Source organism: Dromaius novaehollandiae, chromosome 7 (assembly GCF_036370855.1).
Source record: "Dromaius novaehollandiae isolate bDroNov1 chromosome 7, bDroNov1.hap1, whole genome shotgun sequence".
NCBI classification, from domain to species: Eukaryota; Metazoa; Chordata; class Aves; order Casuariiformes; family Dromaiidae; genus Dromaius; species Dromaius novaehollandiae.
Window position 1 is genome coordinate 18,895,909 of NC_088104.1, and position 23,696 is coordinate 18,919,604.

Genomic DNA, 23,696 nt, shown 5'->3' on the forward strand with positions numbered 1-23,696 from the left:
CTACGCCCCCCAGGAACTCACCAATCGGCCACGAGCAGCGGGACACGCCCTCGCACAGGCAGCAGCAGCAGCAGCCCAGGTGGGCGCCGCGGCTCGGGACCCTCTGCCGGCACCCTGGGGCCTGGGCACCACTCCCCACCGCACCATGGTCGGGCAGGGGCGCAGAGCAGCCCCGCCGAGAGCGCCAGGGCAGCCCGGGCACCCGGGCCGGGAGGAGAGCACCTAGGCAGGGCCTGGTGTCCCTGGGGCCTCTTCCTGCTCCCCTCCGGGGGAGGGAGGGGGCAGAGGGCAGCCCTGTCCGAGCTCTACCCCTCGCAGGACCAGCCTGGCAGTCCCCATTCACGGATGACAACACCCCACGGTACCCTAGGGAGATGCCCGCTGCTCCCCCACAAAAGCGATGGCCCAGGGCCTTGCCCGCTACCCCTTTCCTCCAGGGCCTGGTGCTTTCAGAGTGGGTCTGTGCCCTACACACCCACACCAGGCCCCCAGGGTCAGGCCCTCAGGGAGAGGGGCCGTGGGCAGGGCCCCTCCAGGCTCCGTAGCACAAAGCAGCTGGAGCAGTCAGAGCTGAAGCAGATGCCTCCTGCCCCATTCTTGTGGCTGATGCAGCTGCTGGGCCAGAAGAGGGATCACAGCGCCACACAGATGCTGACAGCAGCCCCAATACACACAGGGACAGGCCCAGCGCTGGCGCCCATGGGTCTAGCCCACCTATCTTTCCCCTACAGTGATGAAAGCTCCAGCCCTCCAGGATCCAGGGGACAACCTCTTCCCTGAATATCCCAGATCCTAATGCCTGGACCCCAGGGCACTGAGATCGAGCTAGCAGGGGTGGGCAGAGGGCTGTGCCCACACTGATAAACCCACCTCCGTTTATCTGAATGCTCCTCCACTGCCCCCTGTAGCTCAGAGCATAAGCTGGGCCCTTCTGGCACCCTCCACCAAGCATGGTCCTCAGGGTGCAGCTAGTGATCAGCATGTGGGGAGAAACAGTCCCACTTCTGGGCCCAAGGCAGGGAAAAAAGCACTGGTGGTAGCTCTGGGGTGCTGGCTCCCACAGCGTGGCATTGCTCGGGCTCCCCACAGGGATCTGGGTCCATCCTCCTGCCCCCAGCCACACACACGGAGCCACTCGCTGGCAAGAGGGAGATGCTTTAATCGCCCCAGTCCCCAGGGCTGAACCCTGCAGCCGCTCCCTCCTGCCACGCTCAGTTGAGTGTCATGCTGCTGCTGACCTCCGGCAGGAGTTCGAAGAAGCCCTGAAATGAGACGGGGCATCAGGGTGGGCTGGGCAGCCCAGCGCCGGCAGGGGGACAGGCGGCGGGGGCAGGCAGCGGCTCCCCGTTGGGTTACTCACACGACGTCATAGCAGCCCGCTACTCACACAGAGCAGGACTGTGTCGCCATAGTAACCCATCACTGACTCAAGGCTAGCGCCAGTTGCCATGGGAACCATTTGGGGGGGCAGTTGCCAGGGAAGGCTGGGATACATGGTGGGGAGGCGAGGGGGCACATCCGGAAGTAGCCGGCACCTGCCTTGCCCCAAGAGGGGTGGGGAGCCCAGCAAGGCTGCAGGCAGATGGGGTCAGCCCCAGAAATGGGGGCTGGATGGTGACGCAGGAGCATGTGACACACCAGGGAGCAGGACAGCCAGGAGGGGGCCCCGCTGTGTGGGGCAGGGGGTGACAGGCTCACCTTGAAGAGGGCGATGCTCTGCAGCACCCCTGAGGTGCAGCACATCTCCCGGATGGAGTGCATGGCCAGCTGCGGGCAGCCGATGTCCAGCACGCGCAGCCCCAGGCGGGAGGCCAGGATGGGGCCAATGGTGGTGCCGCACGGCGTGTCGTTCCGCACCATGAACTCCTGAATGGGGATGCGGTGTCAACAGCTCCCCCTGATGCCTCCCACACCCACCTTCCCAGCACAGGGGTCCCAGCCAGGCCTGGGTGTTCAGATAGCATCTGAAGGGAGACAGCCTGGGACAGAAGCAGCAGTCCAGTCCCCTTGCCCTGGTGCAAAGTCCCCCAGAGAAGCGACATGGTCAGGGTAGGCCTGCCCTCCCTTGTGTTCCTGAGCCTGCTCCCCAAAATCCCCGGAGCTGGAGACTACACCGCAGCAGGCATGACAGCCCAGAGAGCACAGACACAGTAACTAAGACGCAGGGGTCTAACATGGGTCCTACCCCTCCAGCACCCAGGTGCAAGCTGGTGACATTTACCGAGGGATCGCGCTCGATCAGCACCGCTCACCTGCAGAGGAACACCCACGCGGGCCGCGATGTCCCGGATGACTGCCTCGGTGACAGCGGTGGAGGCATAGCGCTGGTTGCTGTTCACTTTGATCACGGGGCCCTGTGCAAGGGAGGCACTATGAGACCTGGGACTCGGCTGGGGGTCAGATCGATGGTCTGGCAGTACCAGTGCCCAGGGAGAGACCACAGGGATTCAGGCAGAAACATCATCCCACCCCAACCCACCATTCATTCTCTCTCCCCTGGGTGATCCATAGGAATGGGGGTCCTGTAAGGGTCAGGTGTCCCTTGGGGACAACCCAGGCTCAGAGCTAGGGCTGACTCAAGGAAGGACTCCAGGGTGGAGACCACGGTCCCAAATGGATTAACACCAGACATGCAAAATGACCAAATCATGCTGCAGGACAAACATGTCCTGTTCAAGTGCTACTGAATCACACACTGGAACTGTGCTCTGGAGACTGGCTGGGCACTTTACACTGCTGCAGGATGGATGGACGGTCCCTGGTCTGCCACAGAGCAGAGGGCTGCCCTCACCTTATGGAAGGCTGGACGATGATTTTCCTCATGCTTGTCTCTGCAAAAGAGAAACAGGAGTTTCATGCCAAAGCCCTCTCCCCGCTGCAGCAAAGACTCCCCTGCCTCTGCTCCTTGGGGAGCAAGAGGGATACGTCCCCGCAGGTGGCAGGGCAGGCTCGCCCAGCTCAAGGGCTCAGATCACTCACACATAGTTAGGGTGCACGGCATGAGCCATATCAGCGCTGATCATGTAGGACTTGGCCATGGCCTCCTCGAAGGCTGTCAGGTTTTGTGGTGATGCCGAGATCCGGCGCAGCACCAGCTCTGTCAGCAGGGACTCTGCGCCCTGCGCGCTCTCTGACCCTACCTGCCAGGGAGTACCATCAGCACAACCTACACAGGGCAGCCCCCAGCCCACCCCCAGCACCAGCTCAGTGGCATGGCACTCCCCACAGCCAGTACAGCAACCTCCAAACATAGTGGAGACTACCCCAGCCACCAGGCCTGGGCCATGCTTCACACTGGGGTGAGCAAACCCCATCTTGCCCCATGGGGCACGTGAGATCTGTCTTCTCCTACACACTGCCAGGGCCAGCAAAGAACACAGGCCCTGTGCCAGCCACCGCCTGCTGTGCCCCTCGCTCACCTCCTCATTGTCATAGAGCGCGATGAGACGTACGTTGGGCTCCTGGATGAGGGAGGAGGGAGCCATGCATGAGTCAATCAAGGCCTGCAGGGGCAGAGGAGGAGACAGGGCGACAGCCTGAGCTGCCATCCTCTCCCAGGAAACTCAGCGCTTACGCAGGCAGGGCTTTTCCCCAGGAGAGCCCAAAGCACCAAGGGAGGGAGTCATGGGCACACATGTGCACATTGTCCAGCGAGAGCAACAGTCACCCAAAGTAGCTGCTGGGACTCCCACGCACCCAGCACGGGGGCAGCACCCATCCAGCTCCAGATCCTCTGACAAACCAGCCACCCCACAGAGCCTCCTGCAACTCACGGCTACACTGAGAAGAGGCAGGGCACATGGGGGCCATGCTGGGGCCCCGAGGCTCCCCTCCACCTCCCGCTCACCTGCAGGGCACAGTAGCAGCTGTGCAGATTGTCCAGGCGCGGGGAGAAGATGAACTCATCAAAGGCACCACCTAGCGTCTGCAGGCAGAGAGAAATGACACAGGCTTTGGGTCACCAAAGGTACCCGCCACTGGGTCCTCATCCCGCTCCCCTCACTTCTGCCCCCTCAGGGGCTCTTTTCTCAGTCCCCTCAGCTCCCAGCCCTGGCACCCCCCAGGCAGAGGAAGAGTCCTGGGCACAGGGCCTGTGCAGTGCCAGTCTGCAAACGTGCTGTGCACAGGCAGTGGGAGGCTCCCCCTCCTACTCACCGCTGGCTGTGTATCTGCTAGGCATAGTTCCAGCTCCACGATCTGCTCTGGCTTCACCCTCAGCTGGGAGCAGAGCAGGGAGAGCAGGACAGGGCTGTGCCGCTCTGTCTGGGAAGAAAGCAGACCTGGGGGCAGGGCTGGAGATACACAGCACAGGGGAAAACCTTCCATTCCAGCTTGGAGAGCTGTCCCACACCTCACTCATCCCGGCACAGTCCCCTCTCCTACTAACACATCTTGCATTCAAGCCCTCACCCTACACAGGACAGCACAGACTTCTCTGCCCACTGCACGGATCTCCCCTCCCTGCCCTGCCTCCCCAGCAAGAAAGGAGGAGCCATCTGTGATGACTTTATGGGGACTGTGTCCCTCTCTGCAGGATGGGGTGGGAATAGAGAGGTGGCTGGGCACGTCCGAAGTGTATGCGGCTGTGGGGTGGAGTGCAGGGTCATCAGCACTGAATGGGAAGAAGGGGAGGGGAACCTGCTGACAGGAAGCCCTGAGGACTGGAGATCACAAGGTGGCAAGTGTGAGGTCTTAGCGACAGCCCCCTGCTAGTCCTCGTTGCCCAGCTCACCTGGGCCGCAGCATCGCAAGGTGTGCCCTCCATGAGTACCTCCTTTTCCAGCTCCTCCTGCACAGCAGTGGCCAAAATGGGAACCCTGTGGGGAGACAGTGCCGTTAGCTCCCAGGGCGATGCTCACCTCTCCCACATGAGTCACATACAAAGCTTTCCTGGGGTGGCCACCTTGCTTCCCCAAGGAGTGATCGCCAAGCTGAATATAGCAAGGACACACCCAATTCAAAGCATAAATCCTTTGTGAGCCACCTCAGGGCACCTCAATATCTTCCCCCAAGCCCCAGTCTTGGCAGTGTGTCCCAGGGGGACTAATGGATTGAGGAAAGCCATTGCAGACATGCTCATTGCAGCAACCAGCTGCCAAAGGGCCAGAGCTGAAGCTGGGCACTGCTCCAGCTGGGTCCCAGCCAGAGGGCTGGCCAGGGGACCGGGTCAAGCCAGGCCTTACAGGTGGTGCTCGGTGTTGGGCCCGAAGTTCTCATTGATGCTGCGCTGCAGGTGAATGGCCAGGTGGGGAATGCGGAGGATGGGCTGCTCCACATGTACCAGGTACTGCTCCAGGCATCCTGTGGTTGGGTCCTGAAATGCAAGAAGGACTGCTCAGCAACCTAGATGGGGCCGCGTCTGCAAGACAGAGAGGTGCCTGCGTCGGCCAGCGTCCACACTGTGCCTGCACCGCAGCAGGGCTGCTCTGACACCTCTGCCACAGACAGAGTGAGAGGGCCATAATGGGTCTGATCCCTGTGCACACCTTGGTGCTGACTGAAGGAATTAACCTCCAGGCTGGAGTGTGGGTATGGATAGGATAAGCATGGGGCCACCCCAGCCAGACAATCCAAGGCCTGGGATTTTAACAGGCACCCAAGAGTGATGGGTGCAGTGACTGGCAGAAGGGACGGCCAAGGACAGACCTGGCAGGCCGACAGGGAGATGGGGCAGTTCTGCAGCCAGCAAAGACCTGGTCACTCTGCCTTGGGATCGCTTCTTCATGGACTCTGGGTCACCAGGTTGTCTGAGGTGCCAGGGTGCCTGGCAGGGCTGCAGACCAGTCGGGCTTATGGGACCAGTCTCAAAGACCCAGGGGCACAGCCTGGCACAAGCACAGAGTGCAGGACACAGAGCCAAAGCAAGAGCTCTAGCACGAATTCCCAGTCCAGGGCATGATAGACAGGTCAAAGGAATGAGAGCAGGTCCCACTCTGTGTGGGAGTCACAGACCCTGCACAGGGCCACATGCAAATGTCCCCACCCCAAGTCAGGCTCACCTTTACGATCACCCTCCCAGCCACGGTGAGATCACGGTCAAACCAGGTGTTCCAGATACCCCCTCCGTAGGTCTCCACGCCAACCTGCACCATGCCCACCTGCCCCCGCTTGGAGCGCCGCTTCACCTAGGCGAGAGCAGAGACGTCACCGCCGCTGGCAGGGTGGTGCAGCGGGCACCATGAGGCCCTGGGGCTGGGCACCCAGCGGGGAGCGGGCAGAATATGCCCAGAGGCTCCTTGGCGATCCCATCAGCGTGGGGTGCTGTGGGGGGCCCTGCAGGGCAGGGGAAACAAGCTGTCTGCATGGGGGGCAACACCAGGTGCTAGGTGGTCACCAGGTGACTGCTGTGAGTAGCAGGGGGAAAGCAGGAGGTGAAGGGGCTGGTAAGGACACTCCAACTACGCGCTTGTGCTACAGGGGCACGGGGGGAGCCAGGGTAGGGCCTGCTCATGCAGTGATGCTGGATGGCACCAGGGAATGCCCCAAGCCTGGGGGAAGGCGCCCCAGCGGCACGTCTTACCCTGAGGCAGGGGCTGTCAGTGTGGGCCCCGAGCAGGCTGAAGCCGTTCCCTGGCTGGAACTGGCCCCCGACGGCAAACGCGATGAGCGTGGAGAAGTTCCTGGTCACAAAGTACTGAGGGCAGAGGGGGAGAGGTCAGGGCCGGCCCACAGTCATGCTCCTGCTGCGGTTTCCCCACTGCGGGTGCAGCAGGAGCAGAGCAGCCCCAGGCAGCCCCGGTGCCGGCCGAGGCCCCTTGCCCACCTTGTGCGCGGGGCGGATGTCCCAGTGCTCCGTCTCCTTCAGCTCCTGGAAGCCGGCCTGCAGCAGCCGGCTCCGGCACTCAGCAACCACTGCGGGGGGAGGCACCATCACGGCAGGGCCGGCCCCGCGCGTTCCACCCCGCAGCAGCGGCAAGCAGGGGCATGTGGGGATGCCGCTCCCGGTGCAGCTGGGCCCTGCGGCCCCTTACCATGGTAGGGTGAGGGGCTCCGGTTCACGAACCGCACCAACTCCTGGGCCGCCGCCTGCACCGCCTGCTTCGAGCCCTTGGCCGCTGCCTGCGGGCACAGGGATGGGCACAGGCAGGGGGACGGGGAGGGAGACAGGCATGGGAAGGGGGATGGGGACGGGGAGGGGGACGGGCACGGGGAGGGGGACAGGGGCAGACACGGGGACGGGAGTCACGCCAAGCACCAGCCAGCACCCAACCCCCCTGGTGCTGCGTGCATCATGCAGCAGTGCCCTGAACCCCCCCCTGGTGCTGTGAACGCCACATAGCAGTGCCTTGAACCCCCCCCTTGGTGCTGCGCACGCCACATAGCAGTGCCCTGAACTCCCCCCGGTGCTGTGCACGCCACATAGCAGTGCCCTGAACCCCCTCCCCGGGTGCTGCGAACGCCACACAGCAGTGCCCTGCACCCCCCCGGTGCTGCGCGCGCCATACAGCAGTGCCTTGAGCCCCCCTTGGTGCTGCGCACACCACATAGCAGTGCCCTGAACTCCCCCCGGTGTTGTGTGCGCCACATAGCAGTGCCCTGAACGTCCGTCCCCCCGCCCCGGTGCAGTGGCAGCCACAGCAGCCCTCGCCCGCTACCTGCATGGCCGCCGACACGCTGCGCCCGCCCCGCCCCCGAGGCCCGGGCGCCCCGCGCGCTCCCTAGCGGCGCGGAGGACCCGCGGCCCGGGGCGTCCGCGCTGGGCCGCGACCGCCGGGCACCGGGGCGCCCGGGCACCGGGGCGGTGTGCGCTGGGCTCCCGGGGCGCCCAGCCACCCAGAGCCCGCAGGCACTGCCCCATGGCCCAGTGTGCGCCAGGCACCCGGTCTGCAGCGTGCCCCGCGCACCGGAGTGCCCGGAGCTCTGCCCCATGCACCCTTTGCACCCGACGCCCTGAGCACCCTGCACCCCATGCACCCTTTGCACCGCAACGCCCGGAGCTTTGCCCCGTGCGCCCTTTGCGCCAGGCGCCCCGAGCGCTCTGCATGCTGAGCACCCTGATCCGTGCACAGCTCCGCAGTGCAGGGCACCCGGAGCACTGCGTGTCCGGGGCACCTGCACCCACCGTGCCCAGGGAGCCCTCCAGCCTGCACCCAGCCATCCGCAGCCTGCACTCTGCACCCAGGGCAGTGCCCCAGCCCAGGCAGGTGCCGGGCAGTCCCAGTGCCCACGAGGCAGGGTGCTGCCGCAGGGCAGAACCCAGTCGCCCGCCAGCCCCAGTGCCACAGTCCCCTGGAGCAGGGCCTGGCCACAGCCTTGGTGGCACCCAGTGACAGTGACGAGGGAGAGCAGTGCCACCAGGGACCCGGGCCCTGGCATGGATCAGGGTGGCCCCTGCCCTTGGCTCAGCTCCTGAAGCAGGTCGAGGAGCACAGGCAGGGCAGCGGCAGCAGGTTTTCCATCGGTGCTTGCGTATCGTTTCCCAGCAGGATCCTGTGACGTCCTGGGGACGGGTGTGCGGCGCGAGGGGGGACGTGGCAGCTGTGTGAGCACAGGGCCCAGGTGCTCCATGCCAGCCGGATTCCCAGCTCCTGAGTCACCAGTGCGGGCACTGTGTTTCTTGGAGACACCAGCCTGGACTGGAAACTAGCGGTCTTGCTGCCCCTGACCCTGGGACCTGCTGTGCCGGGAACTCCTGACAGCGCTGGATTTATGCTTCCAGCCCCACCACCTGCCTCTCTCCCCCCAAGAAAACAACGTGCCCCCACCGCCTGGCACCCCGTGAGCAGACAGCTGGAGGGTCTCCATGTCAACCAGGGCCACAGCAGCAAAACACAGGGGCCAGCGCCCCGCAGAGACAGGACCAGACTGAGGGCAGACCCCTGGTACCACAGCCCAGACTGGGTCCACACGCACATCCTGTCCACCCTCAGCACCCTCCCAACCACAGGACCCTGCCAAGGAGTCCTGGCCCTCTGATCCTGCCAGCAACAGCACCCTCAGCTGCTGCAGGCCCCCATCTCAGCACTGGGTGCTGCAGGGCCATCCCCAGGTTGTGCCATGGGTGGGTAGATGCACCCGGAGCCTTTTGCAGAGTGGGTGCCTGCTTCAGATGTGTCTCTGGAGCCAGCGGGTCCCCAGGGCAAGCGGCTGCCCAGAATGGGTGGGTCCCTGGAGCAGGTGGGTGGCCAGAGCTGGTGGGTGCCTGGAGCTGGTGGGTGCCTGGAGCTGGTGGGTCCCCAGAGCAGGTGGGCACTGGGGCTGGGGGTGCCTGAAGCTGGTGGGAGCTCAGAGCTGGTGGGCACCTGGAGCTGTTGGGTCCCCAGAGCTGGTGGGTGCCTGGAGCAGGGCGCTACCCAGAGCCAGCAGTGCCGGGGCTGGGGGTGCCGGGAGCCGGTGGGTGCTGGGTGTCGGGAGTGCTGGGGGTGCAGAATGAGTGGCAGGGCCGGGTGTGGCCCTTGCCCACACCCTGCGTGCGGCAAGCAAAGGGCAGCGCCTTGTCATGCTGCAGCTATTCCCGGAACAGCGGGACTTCCAGAAAAAGCTCCTGCAGGCTATTTCCGGGTGATCTCTGACTCTGCCCTGGCTGGATGCCGGGGTCTGCGCAGCACCTGCTGCAGCCAACCCCCCGCCCCATCACCGTGCTCCTGCTCCCGCCTGGGCCTGGGAGCGCGCTGCTCCTGCCCCCCTGCCTGCAGACCCCCCTCGGGTGCTGCAAGGAGCCCCAGGCAGCTCTGCCACCCCCTCAGAGCTGGCTCCTGCTCCTCCCCTGGGTGCTTGGGACACGGCAGCTGGGCTCAGGAGAGCAGGGCACCGTGCCCTTTCCTACGTCCTGGCCTTGGCAGGGCTGGTGCCACGCAGCCTCTGCACCAGGCAGCCTTCCCCGGGACGGCGGGCGGCACTGGGTGCCGGCAGCTGGAGCTGAGCCCTGCTGCAAGGAGTTAAGGGCTGAGACGTCCTAGAACAGAGTCTGTAAACAGAGCCAGTGCTCCAGGAAGTGCCGCCCCCTTCTCCTGCTCAGATGCAGCTGCGGTGTCAGCCAGACCCCCCCCGCGGGGCCTTGGCAGGGTGACCGCGGTGATGGCACGGCAGTGACAGGCCGGCGCCGGGGACTGCTGCGGAGGGAGCAGGGCGGTCCACGTGGGAGACGCCGAACCCCCACGCCAGGTCACGTGTCTGAGCATGGGAAAGTGAAATCACTGCTTGGACATTGCTGGAGGCTGAGCGAATGGCCACGACACCTTACATGAGCTGCCAGTGATGCAGCAGGCTGGGGTGGTAACCACTACCTCATCTCACTGGCATGGGTGATGTCATCAAGGCCTGGGTGAGGGCAGCCAGACACCGCCCGCATCCCCATGGACCACTAGGGCAGCCTGCCCTACATCCATATGGCCATGAGGGCAGCTGGGCACCCCCAGCATCTCCAAGGACCACAGGAGCAGGTGTACATCCCCATGGTCCATGAGTGCAGATGTACATCACTGGCATCCCCATGGAGCATGAGAGCAGCTGGACAGGACTGATGGAGGCAGGCATATACCTCCAACATCTGCATGGACCATGGAGGCAGCTGGTCTTGCCCAGCATCTACATAGGCCCTGAGGGGCCATAGATCATCCCCAGGATGCGCATAGGCCAGGGGGCAACCAAACACCCTTCAGCATCCATGTAGGTCATGGAGGGTTGCTGGACCGCCTCCAGTACTGACATAGGCTACAGGGGCAACCAGACACTCCCAGCATCCCTGTGGCACTCAGACGCAGCCAGTCATCCTCAGCATCCCCATTGCCTCGGGGCACAGGGATGGGGATTTGGGACATCCAGAACCACATGTGTGTCCCCACCGCCAGTTCTGAGCCCTGCAGTGGGTGAGGGAGCAGAGGCAGCTGTGGCAAGCAGTGGGTGCTGGGGCCGGGGTGGTGGGGTTGGAGCAGAGCCCTAGGGGGGCTGGAGCAGCATGCACGGCGCTCAGAAGCTCCTGCAAGCTGGGCGTACTGGGCTGGGCCGTGGTCCAGGCAGGGAAGGAGAACAATCTCCTATTTAGACAATAGCACGCGCCCAAGTGGGTCTGTCAGCGCCGGGGAATGGGCCGCACAGACCTTCCCTGTTAGGGTAAAGGCGCCTCGGAGGCACATGGCTGTAAAAGGAGCGGGACTGAAGGAGGCGGCCAGGGGCCAGAAAAGAGGGGGATGGACGCCCTGGCTGCTTCATTCCCGTCCATCCGCTCGTCCGCGCTTGGTGCAGCGGGTGCAGAGCCAGGCGAGAGAGGGTGCCGGGGCCTGGGAGGGCCAGACCCAGCATGGTGGCCTGCAGTGCTGTGGGACAGGGGACTGAGGAGGGGCTGGCATCCTGTCCCCGCATCCTGCTGGGCTCCAGGCCCGGAGGTGCCTACAGCCCGGGGAGGCTGTGCCTGGCTCCCCGCGCGGTTTAAATCCCGGGGGAGCAGGCGAGGCAGGGGGGAGGGAGGGCCGGGGAGGAGGGGCGGCTGTGGGATGCAGCTGGCTTCGCTCATGGGGAAGTCACGACCGGAGTTGTTTGACATTCCAGCTCCCTGCCATTTTCCCGGCTGCAGCCTGCTCCCAAGGCCCGGGAGGAGCTGGGGCCAGGCCAGCGCTGGGGCCCGGAGATGGGCCCGGGGCCCGGTTCCCAGACTCGGCAGCCTGGGTCAGCCCGTCCTGGGCCAGAGCTGCAGAGAGAGCAGCCGGCTGGCCACGGTGGGAGGCAGCTTCGCTCCTCGTCGACGTGTCTCCCGACACCGCCCTGGCGCTCCCGCAGTGCCCCGCTGTCCCTGCACTGCAGGCAGCGCCCTGGTGCTTTCTGCAGCCCCCGGCAGCCAGCTGGCTCGGAGCAGGGTCCCTGGGAGGGGACCGTGTGGGGCAGGGTCCCTGTGGTGGGAGTGTGTGGGGCAGAGTCCTTGGGATGGTACCGCATGGGGCCGGCTCCTTTTCTCCTCCTCGCCCGCCTGCTTCCTGCGCTTTGGGATCCTGCAGGGAGACGGGGATTTCTTAAGAGGCAGCGGAAAGGCCAGCGCGTCCGTCCACCCTCCCTGCACAGCCGGAGGCCTCTGCCCTGGCTGAGACATCCCGGAAGGCTCCAGGCAGCTGAGGAAAGGCCACTTTAAAAAGTTTGACCCTGAGCAGGGTCAGGGAAACGCACCTCTTTTAACCCATTTAAGCCACTTCAACCCCTCGCATCACAGCCCAAAAGCACATTTCCCCTCCCCGGGGCACCTCAACCCCCCTTTCCCCTTGCCCTGCGGCTCTGCAGCCCCTCAGTGTCCCCCTGCTGCTCCCTCCCTGCTCTCAGCTTGCCGCCAATGTGTGTCACTGGTGCCGGGAGGCATAGGGTGCTGGGGAGGCATAGGGTGCTGGGGAGCCCTGTCCCAGCACCCTGGGGAGCCGGGCAGGCTGCTACGTCCTTCCCTAACCCTGCCACCCCACCAGGCCAAGGCAGGGGTGAAGGCTCTCCAGGCCTCGGGGGTCTTGCAGTGCTGGGGCCCTACCTGAGACCCCAGGGCAGGGTGCTCAGCGCTGCTGGACGTGCCACCCATGGGGGCCCTGCCCGGCATCCTACCCCGCAACCCCAGTCAGTGAGGCAGCAGGATGGGGTCACGATGGTGATGGTGTGGTTGGCCCTGTGGTGGTCCGGCTTCATGGGTGACCCCACATTAACATGGGACCCTGCCAGCCTGACCCCGAGGGCTGGAGCATGTCCCTGTCTGGGTCAGAGTTGGCGTGGGGGCCGGCGGAGCAGTAGGGCAGATGTGCCAGGGCTTGGGGATGCGCAGGGCACGCTCGGAGCAGGGCCAGGAGAAGGAAGGATGCTGTATGTTTTTCCATCTTCTCTCCCCCGTCCCCCAAGCTCCCCTTCCCCCCCCCCCCCCCGCCCCGTCCCGTGCTGGGATGAAACAACCCCATCTGAAAATACCTTCCCTTTTAAAGGCAGGCTCCGCCAGGCAGCGTGCACCATCCGGGAAGCCGCGGCATTACGCCGCGTCTAGGCGTCCTGGAGGGGCTCCAGAGATACAGGGGTTTGGGGGGGCTGGCTGGGATGCACGGCCTGGAGCCTCCTGCCCGCCTGCATGGCTGCGAGCTGGCAGGGAGCAGGCAGGAGCTGTCTCCAGGGGACAGGGCAGTCCCCGGGCGCTGCGTCTAGGGCAGCATGCTGCAGCAGCCGAGCCTGGACACCCGGCTTCCCACGCCACGGGCGAGCCTCGACAGCCCTTGGCACCTCCATTTCAGCCAGCGCAGGGGGCTGGGAGGTGTGGGGGCTGGGCAGGGCTGAGCACTGCTGCTGCTGAGACACCCTGTGCCTGGCAGCATTGCAGTCCCCTCTCTGCCAGGGCGTCCTGCCACTGGCCTGGCTGGGAAGGGCCAGTGTGGGCCTGGGGACAGCGGTACTGGGGCTATGCCAGCTGATGCTGGCCAAAACAGCCTGGCTTGGGCAGGGCTGGGGTCATTGGGTGCAGGTCCCCCGCCTTGGACCACCGTGGGAAGCTGTGGTGGGGCCCCGGGTGCTGCCCGCGGGCAGCTCTGTGGGCTGGGGGGGCTGCAGCATCCTCCGTGCTGGGCTCGAGGGCAGGGGAGGTGACTCCCTTCACCACCCCACCGGGCTGTGCCCTGTCCCTCAATACGGCTTGGCCGATGCCTGGGGCACAGCACGGCATCATGCAGCTCCCCGGTGGGCTGCGGCAGCCCCTCGGTGCTCTGTGCACTCAGCACCCCAGATGATGGGGGTCTGCTCCCAGCTGTGCCCCGGCTCGGGGACCATGGCTTGGTGTGCTGGCCCCATGCCTGGGTGCCATGTAAAGGAGGACTAGGTGCAGCCTGGGCTGCAGGTCCCCAGCTCTCTGCTCCCATGCAGGGGTCCCCATGCACCCCATCCTTGGGGACAGCGATGGGGACAGCCTTAACCCACTGGTGCTGAGCTGGGAGAGGGTCTCTGCTCCCCTCTGCCTGAACCTCAGTTGGGCCCTGGGAGTGCTCCCCATCCTGGGGAGATCTGGAGAGCTGGGCAGGACTTTCTGCTCCCCAAAGTACTGCAAGGCTAAGGGGGAGGCGGAGGGGACAGGGCAGAGCCTGCCAGGCCCTCGCTGGCCTGGGGACCTCACCCCGTGCTTGGGGGGCTGAGGACCGGGGGGGTCGGGGCTGCTCCGGACAGAGCCCCTGGCCAGCTGCGCTCCCTGCGTGCTCGGAGCTGGACGGGTTAACAGGGTGCCTCCCCCAGGCTATAAATACCGCCCATGTCCCAGGGTATGAGCTAGGGAGGCTATTTTGGTTGGGTGCCTGCTGCTTCGGGAATGTGCCAGAGTGAGGACCCAGGTGCTGACGTCACTGGGCCGCTCCGGATCCAGCACCTGCTTGGGGTCACTCAGCACCACCCTGGAGGCGTCCAGCCCTGGGCCAGTGCTCAGCCCCACCTCGGCCCCCCATGCAGCGGGGAGAGGGCGTTGGGGTGGCGAGATCAGCTCCAGTGTGCTCAGCGTAGGGACCCCCCATGCTGCCCCCCCAGGCCTCCCCGTCAGGCTCCTCTCTGGGACAGGTCCCCCTGAGTCTGGCCCCATGCTGAGAGCTGAGCCTGATGCTCTTGCTGTGAGGCACGTCATGGCATTCCCGGGGTGATTTTGGGGTGCTTGGGGCCAGTTTGGGGCATGTGACCACCGGCATGTGGGATCTGGCTCAAGGAGGAGCAAATGATGGTGTGAAGGGCTGAGTCCCCCCCCCGCCCCCGCCATGGCCTCAGCCCAGGCTGTCTCTCTGTCCTGGCACTCCCACATGGTGCCCTGTGTCCTGATTGGGGTCCCGGCAGTGCTGGGTGGTCCCCACCATGCTGCCCCCCCGGCGCCCCCAGTGACAGCGCCCTGGATGAGGCAGGGCAGTGGTGGTGTTGGAGGGGCTGTTGCATAGGGGGGCCCAGGGGGGACCCCCGGGTGCCCAGCCAGCTCCAGCCACGCGTGGCCCCAGCGGAGGGCCCTCCCCGCAGGTGAGGGGGCAGGGGGCCGTCGCCAGCAGCGGGGCGGGTGCCCGCCCACGGCCCGTGCAGGAATCCCCCAGCTGTCCGGCAGCAGGAGGGGCCGGTGATGTCAGCAGCATACAAATAGCCGGCGTGCGGGTCCCCTCCCGACATCTCGCTGAGCTCCCAGCCGCTCGCCAGCCCCTGTGCCCCGCTCCAGCCGCAGCCTGCCGCCACCATGAGCCAGTCCTACTCCTCCAGCCAGCGGGTCTCTTCCTACCGCCGCACCTTCGGCGGCGGCTCCCCGGTCTTCTCCCGCGCCTCCTTCGGGGGCAAAGGCAGCGGCAGCTCTGTCACCTCCCGCGTCTACCAGGTGTCCCGCACCTCGGCCGTGCCCAGCCTGTCCAGCTTCCGTGCCACCCGCGTGATGCCCCTGCGCTCCTACCAGAGCGCTTACCAGGGCGCCGGGGAGCTGCTGGACTTCAGCCTGGCCGATGCCATGAACCAGGAGTTCCTGCAGACCCGCACCAACGAGAAGGTCGAGCTGCAGGAGCTCAATGACCGCTTCGCCAACTACATCGAGAAGGTGCGCTTCCTGGAGCAGCAGAACGCCCTCATGGTGGCCGAGGTGAACCGCCTGCGGGGCAAGGAGCCCACCCGCGTGGCTGAGATGTACGAGGAGGAGCTGCGGGAGCTCCGGCGCCAGGTGGATGTGCTCACCAGCCAGCGGGCGCGCGTCGAGGTCGAGCGCGACAACCTGCTCGACGACCTGCAGAAGCTCAAGCAGAGGTGAGGGCCACCCCTGCGCGCCCCGCGGGCCGCCCCGGCATCCCTCCCGCGTCTCTGCGCCACAGCTCCGTCCCTGGGGAAAGGGGCAGAGCCGTTCCTCAGCGAGCGCCGGGTCCCCTTGGGTACTTAGTGCCATCCTAGTGCCCTGCTCTCCTTGCCAAGGCCCAGAGCCTGTCATGGGACCTCTCTGCTCCATCCCTCTTACCCCTGCTCCACCTTCCTGGGCAGGAGACCACCGCTGCGTGCCTCTCTCTGGCTGCACGCCAGGGACCCATCCGCAGGGTACTTTGCAAGGCCACAGCCTGCACCATGCCCTGGCACCGTGACTGCAAGCCTTGGGAGGGAGAAGGGCACCCAGGACCACCAACCCAGTGCTGGGGGCTCCCCAACCTGCTGCCCAGGGGCAGGAGGAGAGAGGAGCTGCCCGGCAGCACAGGGCAGGGTGAGCGAGGTGCCCAGACATATAAGCAGCAGTAGGGCACTCCGAACAGCCACTGCCAGCCTGCGCCAGTCCTCGCGAGGTGCCCAAGGAGCGCCCAGCAGGCAGGACAGCCCCGGGAGCTGGGGGGGCACCGCAACCTGCCTTGCCTGGGTGCCATAGCAAGGGCAGGGGCCAGGCTATGATGCCCAGCCGGGGATGCAGCGCTGGGAGACAGCAGCAGGCAGGTTCCCGAGGTCCCCGCTTGCACTGGGGATGACTGTCCAGCCTGTGGGCAATCTGAGCCCTGATGGACAGCTGGATGGAGCCAGGCGGGCAGGCGGAAGCAGGGGCGGAGGATACTCTGCCGGCTCCGGACTCAAAGGAGGGGGAGGGAGCCGCCACGCTTCCGCAGGCCAGAGGTGCTCAGCCTGCCGCGGGTGCACGTGGTGCCCTGGGAGCGGCGAAGACCCCCCTGAGGACATGGTGGGCTGGCGGGGCGGGGGCCAAGGGGCACAGCCCCATGGATGGCAGGGCTGAGTGCCCATCATGGCCGGGCAGCCTGGGCACCGCTGCTCTGGTGGCTGGGGCAGTCGCTTGCTCCTGCAGCAGCCTCTGATGCTGATCTGCTCCTTCTCCCCTGTGCCACTGGGACAGAGGGGCATGGGAACGGAGGAGGCTGGAGTCTCCCTCCCCCCGGGGGGTGGCACAACCTGCTGCCTCCTGCACACATCACCAGCCCTAGATGCACAGCAGTGAAGGGCTGGGGCCCCGAGGCTGCAGCGGGGCAGAGCCCCCGGTGCTGCACGCGCGGTGCTGGCCCCAGCCTGGCCCTGGCACAGCCCCAGCGCCCCTGGGAGCCTGCCGGCCGGGCTGGGGGCTGAGGCCTGACAACCGCTGCATGCCAGGGAGGAGCAGGGCAGGGACAACCGGGTGTCAGGTTCCCGGCGGCCCTGCTGTGCCAGCGCAGCTCTGGGTGCCTCCCTCCGCTCCTGACCTTCCTGCGATGCAGCTGGGGTGCTCACGGCCCCCTCCCCGGCTGCCTAGCCCCTGCCCCAGGGTCACCGCCCCAGGCTACATCCCCTGGTCCTCCCTCCCTGGTACCCCAGCACTGCCCCCATGCCCATGGCACAGCTGAGGTCCCCATAGCACCCTGCCATGCGTCCCTGCGCTGCCCTGTGCCCCGAGCTGGGTATCCGGTGCTGCCCTTGCCCCTGCCGTCCCTGGGACAGCTCAGCTGGTATCACTCCCCACATCCCATCTCCCTGCCCATGGCCATCCCTTGGGCTCCCCGACGCCCTGTGTCGGGACGTGCACCCCGTCCCCCAGCTGCCAGCCACTCTCCCCTATAAGGGCCGGGGCAGCGAGCGTGGCACCGAGCTGACCTCATGCCTTTGTGCTCTCTCCGGCGTTGACTATAATAGGGAATGGGAGGAAGAGCTCCTGGCCCCCGGCCAGCCCTCCCTCCTCCCGCCGGGAACGCAGGACAATCTGCAGTGCTCCCACCAGGCCACGCTGGGTGCGGGGACGGCAAGCAGGGATGCCACTGCAAGGGGACAGGGCTCTGTCCGGGCACCCCTAATGCCCCCTCTCTGCCCCTAGGCTGCAAGAGGAGATTCAGCTGAAGGAGGAGGCTGAGAACAACCTGGCTGCCTTCAGAGCTGTGAGTATCCACCTCCCGGGGTCCCCAACCTCCCTCTCCACCTCCATCTCCCCCCCAGCAGCCAGACCCCCAGGCAGGGCTGCTCCCCCAGCTGCCACATCCCCAGCACCAGGGCACAGCCACCGGCCACCAGCCCTTGTGGCCGCTGGCGTGTGTCACCAAGCAGCCAAGTGGTCCCCCCAGGGTCTGTGGCTCTGCCCTGTCATTCAGGAGCATGGGCAGCTTTGCCAGTTCCAGCATGGCCCCTGTGCTCCTCTGGGTGCATTTGGCCCCACTGCTACCCCGTCACTCTCCATGTCCCCCCAGGATGTAGACGCAGCCACGCTGGCACGCATCGACCTGGAGAGACGCATTGAGTCCCTGCAGGAGGAGATTGCCTTCCTCAAGAAGGTGCACGAAGAGGTAGGTCCGGCGTGGGCCGGTTTTCCCTGGGCACAGACGGGGCTGGGAGATGGAGCAGGTGATCTGATGCACCCTGTGCTCCCCAGGAAATCCGGGAGCTGCAGGCGCAGCTGCAGGAGCAGCACATCCAAGTGGAGATGGACGTCTCCAAGCCAGACCTGACAGCCGCGCTGAGAGACATCCGTGCCCAGTACGAGAACATCGCTGCCAAGAACATCGCCGAGGCTGAGGAGTGGTACAAGTCCAAGGTGCGGAGGTGGTGGGGTCTGCGCTAAGCCCGGGGGAGGCCCTGGCATGGAGGGGTGGCCAGGTCCCCACTGTCCCATCCAGCCTGGCGGCAGCACCTACTGACCCTGCTGTCTCCCCAGGTGTCTGACCTGACACAAGCAGCCAACAAGAACAACGATGCACTGCGGCAGGCGAAACAGGAGATGCTGGAGTACCGGCACCAGATCCAGTCCTACACCTGTGAGATCGACGCCCTCAAGGGCACGGTGAGCTGCAGGCGGTGCAGGGAAAACCTCGGCTTCCCCTGCAAGGACCTGCTGCTCTGGGGCTGCTCAGGGATGTGAGCGGTGTGGGGGGCTCTTCCAAGCTGTTGTAGCCATTATTGCAGGGTACTCGTCCTCAAAATCTGCCCTGGGCAGTGCTGTGCCCTTTACCTCTCCCAGCCGCAGCCTGGGCCTCTGCAGCTTGTTTTGGCAGAGCTCAGGGGCAAGCACACAGAGATTGCAAAAGGTGCCAGAGCCGGGGAGGCTCCGGGCAGGCGGGAGCAGGGCTCCGGGTGTCTGGTTGCAGGGTGGGAAGGTGCTTGCAAACACCCAGGGCACGACAGCCCTGCTCTGGCACCGCCACCGTCATGGGAGCCAGCTGGGAGCCATCAGGGCTGGTGGGTGACAGCCCCGCCAGAGCCGCCCTGGGCTCCCACCTCTGTCCCCACCTTCCCCCTGGGTAGCTGAGACCCTCACCCCTGCCCTGTGCCCAGGGTACATCATCCCTGCCCAGGGAGCCTGCAGGCTCCCTGCAGCACCCTGCTGCCTAGCTCTGGGTCACAGCTCCCCATCATGGCCCCACATCAGCTGGACCTAGCCTGCCCCCAGGGGCCTCGTTGCTGGGGGGAGACTGTGCCCTGAAGGCATCTGTGTGTCGCACACCCAGCCTCTGTGCTACCCCCTGCTCCTCCCTTTTGCCCCTGGCCCCAGCGGAGCTCAGCCCTGCTCTCTCCGGGTTCCCCCATAGCCCCAGGGCTGGACACAGCTCTCCCCCAGGACCCCCCAGGGCTCTCAGTGCTGAGCCCAGCTCTCCACCTGCATCCACCTGGATCTGCCCTGCCCCTTTCCCTGGCTCTGCCCCAGGTACTCAGCACAGAGCCCAACGCCCCCCAGGTGCCCCGGCCCCCCCCCCAGTGCCCCCCAGGTGCCCTTGGCCCCTCCGTTCCCCCCAGCGCTGAGCCCCGCTGTCCCCGCAGAACGACTCACTGATGCGCCAGATGCGGGAGATGGAGGAGCGTTTTGCTGGGGAGGCCAGCGGCTACCAGGACACCATTGCGCGGCTGGAGGAGGAGATCCGGCACCTCAAGGACGAGATGGCCCGGCACCTGCGGGAGTACCAGGACCTGCTCAACGTCAAGATGGCCCTGGACGTGGAGATCGCCACGTACCGCAAGCTGCTGGAGGGCGAGGAAAACCGGTGAGCGGTGGGGCAGGGGGGGACTGGCAGGGTCAGCTGTTTTTTGGGGCTGTCACCCCATGCACGGCCTTCTGAGGCCAGTCCTGCTGCCATGGCGGTGCGGGCTGGGGCTGGCTGTGTGGGCTGGCCCTGAGATCTCCTGTCTGTCTTGATGCAGGATCAGCATCCCCATGCACCAGACCTTTGCTTCCGCTCTCAATTTCCGAGGTGAGTGCTGCCCTGTGAGGGGGGGACCTTTGCGCGGGGCCTGGACCAAGTCCCTGGGGTTCCCTAGCACAGGGGGGACTATGGGGCAAATCTCCCTCCTGGAGGGATGCAGCTGGGCTGGCAGGTGGGGGGAGCTCCCCCACGGCCCCCCAGCCTGCAGGGTCCCATGGGTGCCATGCTGAGCCAGTGGGGTGGGGACTCTCTGAAGGGCGCTTGTCATGAGCTGTGGTTGAGGTGGGGGTAACCCTGGGGGTCCTGAAGACCATGGCCACGGCATGAGCACTTGGAGACCACCCAAGTGCCAGGCATCTCCCTGCTGGCCCCAGCCCAAATGCTGCATCCCCATGCTGCATGTCCCCCGTGGTGGTTTTCACCACGCCTGGTCACATCCCCTGTGTCCTCCCACCTGCAGAGACCAGCCCAGAGCAGCGTGGCTCTGAAGTGCACACCAAGAAGACCGTGATGATCAAAACCATTGAAACCCGCGATGGGGAGGTGAGTGCGGAGCAGTGCCCTGGGGCCAAGGGAGCCCATGGGACACAAGGGCAGCGGTGGGCTCTTGCCCACCTTGCTGTCATCTGGGGCATGTGCTAGCCCTTGGACCATGTACTCCTGGTGCCTGCAGCTGTGTGAAGAGCAGGAAGACCCTGGCCCCACATGTGCCCGGGGCAGGGGGCTGGACCCGCCAGGGGCATGCAGGAGCCAGGTCCTCGGTGCCAGGCAGGGGTCTACCCTGCCACGGCCCTGGGGGTCCGCATCTCACAGCATGTCTCTCCTGGCAGGTGGTGAGCGAGGCGACCCAGCAGCAGCATGAAGTGCTGTAGACGATGCTGCCGGCGGCCCATCGGCACCTTCCATCCCTGCCTCCATCCCGCCGCCCCCCGGCGCCAAGCCCCGGCCCGCTCCTCCTCCCCCCCCGCTCCCCCTCCGGTGCTTGCCCCAGCGCTGCCCGAGGGACCCTGTGCAGCTGCCTCGGGGCACGGCACTGCTGGCTGCCCCCAGCGCCACCAAACCCTTGCCCCCCATGCCCCCCGGGCTCTCTCCTTTGGCTTTGAAGTGCGTGCTCTGCTTTGGCAGCTTTGCAGCGGGAATGCCAGCATCAGGATCAGGGCTGGGCCTGGGGGCGGCAGAGAGGGACTGAGGGGAGAGGCAGGACAGGGTGGGGGGAGCAGGTGGTGGCCTCTGCCAGCTCCCCGGAGAGCCGGACGGTCCCAGCAGCAGGTTCTGGATCCCCCCGCGCCCCTGAGCCCCCTCCCCATGCCCATGCTGGGCACAGACGTGGGGTCTGTCCTGCAGGAGCAGGGACCCGTCTCCCCGCGCTGGCACCGCTGGCCTCCTCGGAGCTGGTGTTTCTCCTGGCAGAGGGCAGTGATGCTGGGCACAGGGGGGAGCTGGGGACGGGCTGAGCCCCCCCCTCCCAGCCTGGCTTGAAGCCAGGGTGCTCTCAGCCTGCATCACTCCCCACCTGGGGGGCTGGAGACCCGGGCTCCCCCCTGCCCGAGATGCAGCCCCACAGGGTGGAGGGCAGTGCCCGCCCCCCCCGGATTGGGCGCGAGGGGCCGTGGCTGTGCAGGCAGCTCCCCCTGGGAGGGGCTGCCCTGCTGTGTGTCCCCTCGCTGCCGGGGGCCACGGGGGTCCCCGCACTGGGGGCAGGTTGGTGAGCCGAGAGAGGAAACCCGTAGGTGGACACAGGCGAGAGAAGGAGTGAGTGAGTGGGAGAAAGGGGGGAGAGAGAGAGGAGCTGGAGAGAGGCCCGGGGGGCCGGCGGGCACCCCCACCCCTCGCCCCACTGCACCCCTACCCCACTGTGTGTACGTGACTCTTCCAGGCGGCTGAAATAAACAGCGGAGCATGACCCGGCCTCCGAGCACGTGTCTGCGGCAGGGACGGGGATGGGGCAGTGGGGAGGCAGCGCCTGGGGGCCAGTGCCCAGGACTGAGCTGGGAGGGACGGGCGGGGGAGCCAGCCATGTCGTGTTCCCCCGGAGTCATCTCTCCTCTAGGCTGCAGGGTGCCCCCAGTGCGGTTTTCCCTTGCCCTGAAGCTTCTCCAGACAATTTTGCTGCCCGCCACGGAGGGTTTTGCAGGTCCCCATAAGGGCAGGGGGAACCGGCCAGCACTGGGGGCTGCAGCACAGCACCCGGCGGTGGGGACCTGAGCCCAGAGCTGGTTTTCAGGCTCTGTGGGGTCGCTGTGTGCACACACCCCTCCTCACCCCCTCCCCACAGCTGGCATGTTGGGGTCTTGCCTACGGCTCCTCCAGTGATGGGGGGGACACCCAACAGGAGCCTGGTGCTCAGCACCCCACAGGCTGCTGAGATTTAGGATTGCTCCAGCCAGGGGGAAGTCAGAGGGTTCACACGTCCCTGGCAGGGAGCGGGAGCCCTGGGAGGGCGACGGGGCTGGGATGAGGGCTGGGAGGTCGGTGCTTGAGGGACACGTCAGGCGTGGGGTGCTACTGCCAGCAGCAGAGATGGGGCTGTGGGTGCCTCCTGAAGGGGCAGTGCAGATGCCGGCATGGGGCCAGCCCGCAGCGTGGCTGACCCCAGATTTGGCTGCTGGGCTGCCCGGGGCTGGGGGTCTGGGCCTCAAGGCCTGTCTCCAGCAGGTGGCCCTGTGACATCGAGGATGGTCCCCAGGGCTGGCCCTGGGGAGGGGTTACATCAGCAGCCACCTCCGTCCCTGCTGCTGGCCTGGGCTGGGGGGGGCCAGAGCTCTGCCCCCTGCGGTTCTCTGCAGCTGGGCTGCCAGGAGGCACCTTCCGTCCTCCCCACCTTCACCGGGCTGCCGGCATTGCTGACACCTCCTGCCACCGTGCCCCGAGGGCTGGGCTGTGCCCGGCCGCCCCTCACATCCCCCTCTGCCATCCTGGAGTCTTCCCTCCCGGCACTGAAGGACGGAGGAGGGAGCGTGGGCATGGGGAGCGGGAAAGAGCAGCCCTTTGCATTGCAATGCAGCCGGCTCCATGCACAAGGAGGAGACCCCCCCCGAGGCTTTCACAGGCTTTTTCTCTAGCTGCCAGAGACCCCGGGCCTCGCTCACTGCTCTGCAGCGTGGAGCGTGGATCCAGCCCTGTCTCCTGCTCGAGCATGCCCCAGGCTATTTGGACCGAGGGGTCCAGCGGCCCATCCGGCAGCCAGCCTTGCTGCTGCTCCCCATTGCGGGGGACGCCAGCACTGCTCCCCGACGACGTGCCGCTCACTGCCATGCCCTCAGACCGGTGGCCGCGGGCTCTGCCAAATCTAGCCACACTCTTTGCAGCCGCGAAGCAGCAGGCCATGCAGCTAATGTCTGGCTTGCCCGGATTTACAGCCCGTGGCGAGGGCGGCCGGAGCCATGGCTGTAAATCCGGGAGGTGGGGAAGACCTGCCTGGCCCAGGGGCGGTGGGGAAAGGCAGGCAAGGGGGCTGCGCCGGGGAACCGCGGTTTCGCTGCCCTGGCAGACCATGGCAGGGCTGGTGCAGGGGGACCAGGGGCACAGGGACCCCCCGGGCGAGCTCTCCGCTTGCCACCCCGCACACTGGCGGCCCCCTGGGGCACGGCGCAAAGGGGCCCCGGGGCCGGCCGGGAGCCGCCGTGGCGCGGGGTCTCATGTTGCAGGAAGCATCGCGGTGTCCTTTCCCTCCGCATGCCACCA

General features: G+C 66.2%; 2 protein-coding genes across 2 annotated transcripts; one reads left to right on the plus strand and one right to left on the minus strand.

Moving 5' to 3' along the window:
* Positions 1-1,139: 1,139 nt before the first annotated feature.
* DNPEP (aspartyl aminopeptidase) lies at positions 1,140-7,647 on the minus strand. Its single transcript, XM_026095691.2, has 15 exons — positions 7,596-7,647; positions 6,972-7,059; positions 6,764-6,852; positions 6,521-6,634; positions 6,000-6,125; positions 5,184-5,314; positions 4,733-4,817; positions 4,156-4,263; positions 3,848-3,925; positions 3,420-3,503; positions 2,980-3,140; positions 2,792-2,831; positions 2,253-2,354; positions 1,699-1,866; positions 1,140-1,262 (listed from the first exon to the last, which is right to left on the minus strand). Exons 1-15 carry the CDS (start codon positions 7,599-7,601, stop codon positions 1,212-1,214), a joined length of 1,431 nt encoding a protein of 476 aa, XP_025951476.1. The 5' UTR covers positions 7,602-7,647; the 3' UTR covers positions 1,140-1,211.
* A 7,403-nt stretch (positions 7,648-15,050) lies between these two features.
* Positions 15,051-21,915, plus strand: DES (desmin). Its single transcript, XM_026094854.2, has 9 exons — positions 15,051-15,681; positions 17,702-17,762; positions 18,069-18,164; positions 18,251-18,412; positions 18,533-18,658; positions 19,633-19,853; positions 20,011-20,060; positions 20,473-20,555; positions 20,843-21,915. The coding sequence occupies exons 1-9, from the start codon at positions 15,131-15,133 to the stop codon at positions 20,882-20,884; spliced, it is 1,392 nt and encodes a 463-aa protein (XP_025950639.2). The 5' UTR covers positions 15,051-15,130; the 3' UTR covers positions 20,885-21,915.
* Positions 21,916-23,696: the final 1,781 nt, after the last annotated feature.

Coding starts and splice junctions, on each gene's coding strand:
- DES (XM_026094854.2), top strand. CDS start 15,131: ATGAGCCAGTCCTACTCCTCCAGCCAGCGGGTCTCTTCCTACCGCCGC. Junction 15,682..17,701: donor CTGCAGAAGCTCAAGCAGAG/GTGAGGGCCACC, acceptor CTCTGCCCCTAG/GCTGCAAGAGGAGATTCAGC. Junction 18,413..18,532: donor AGGAGTGGTACAAGTCCAAG/GTGCGGAGGTGG, acceptor CTGTCTCCCCAG/GTGTCTGACCTGACACAAGC.
- DNPEP (XM_026095691.2), bottom strand. Junction 4,264..4,732: donor CTTGCGATGCTGCGGCCCAG/GTGAGCTGGGCA, acceptor CTTTCTTCCCAG/ACAGAGCGGCACAGCCCTGT. Junction 2,355..2,791: donor ATCGTCCAGCCTTCCATAAG/GTGAGGGCAGCC, acceptor TCCCTTGCACAG/GGCCCCGTGATCAAAGTGAA.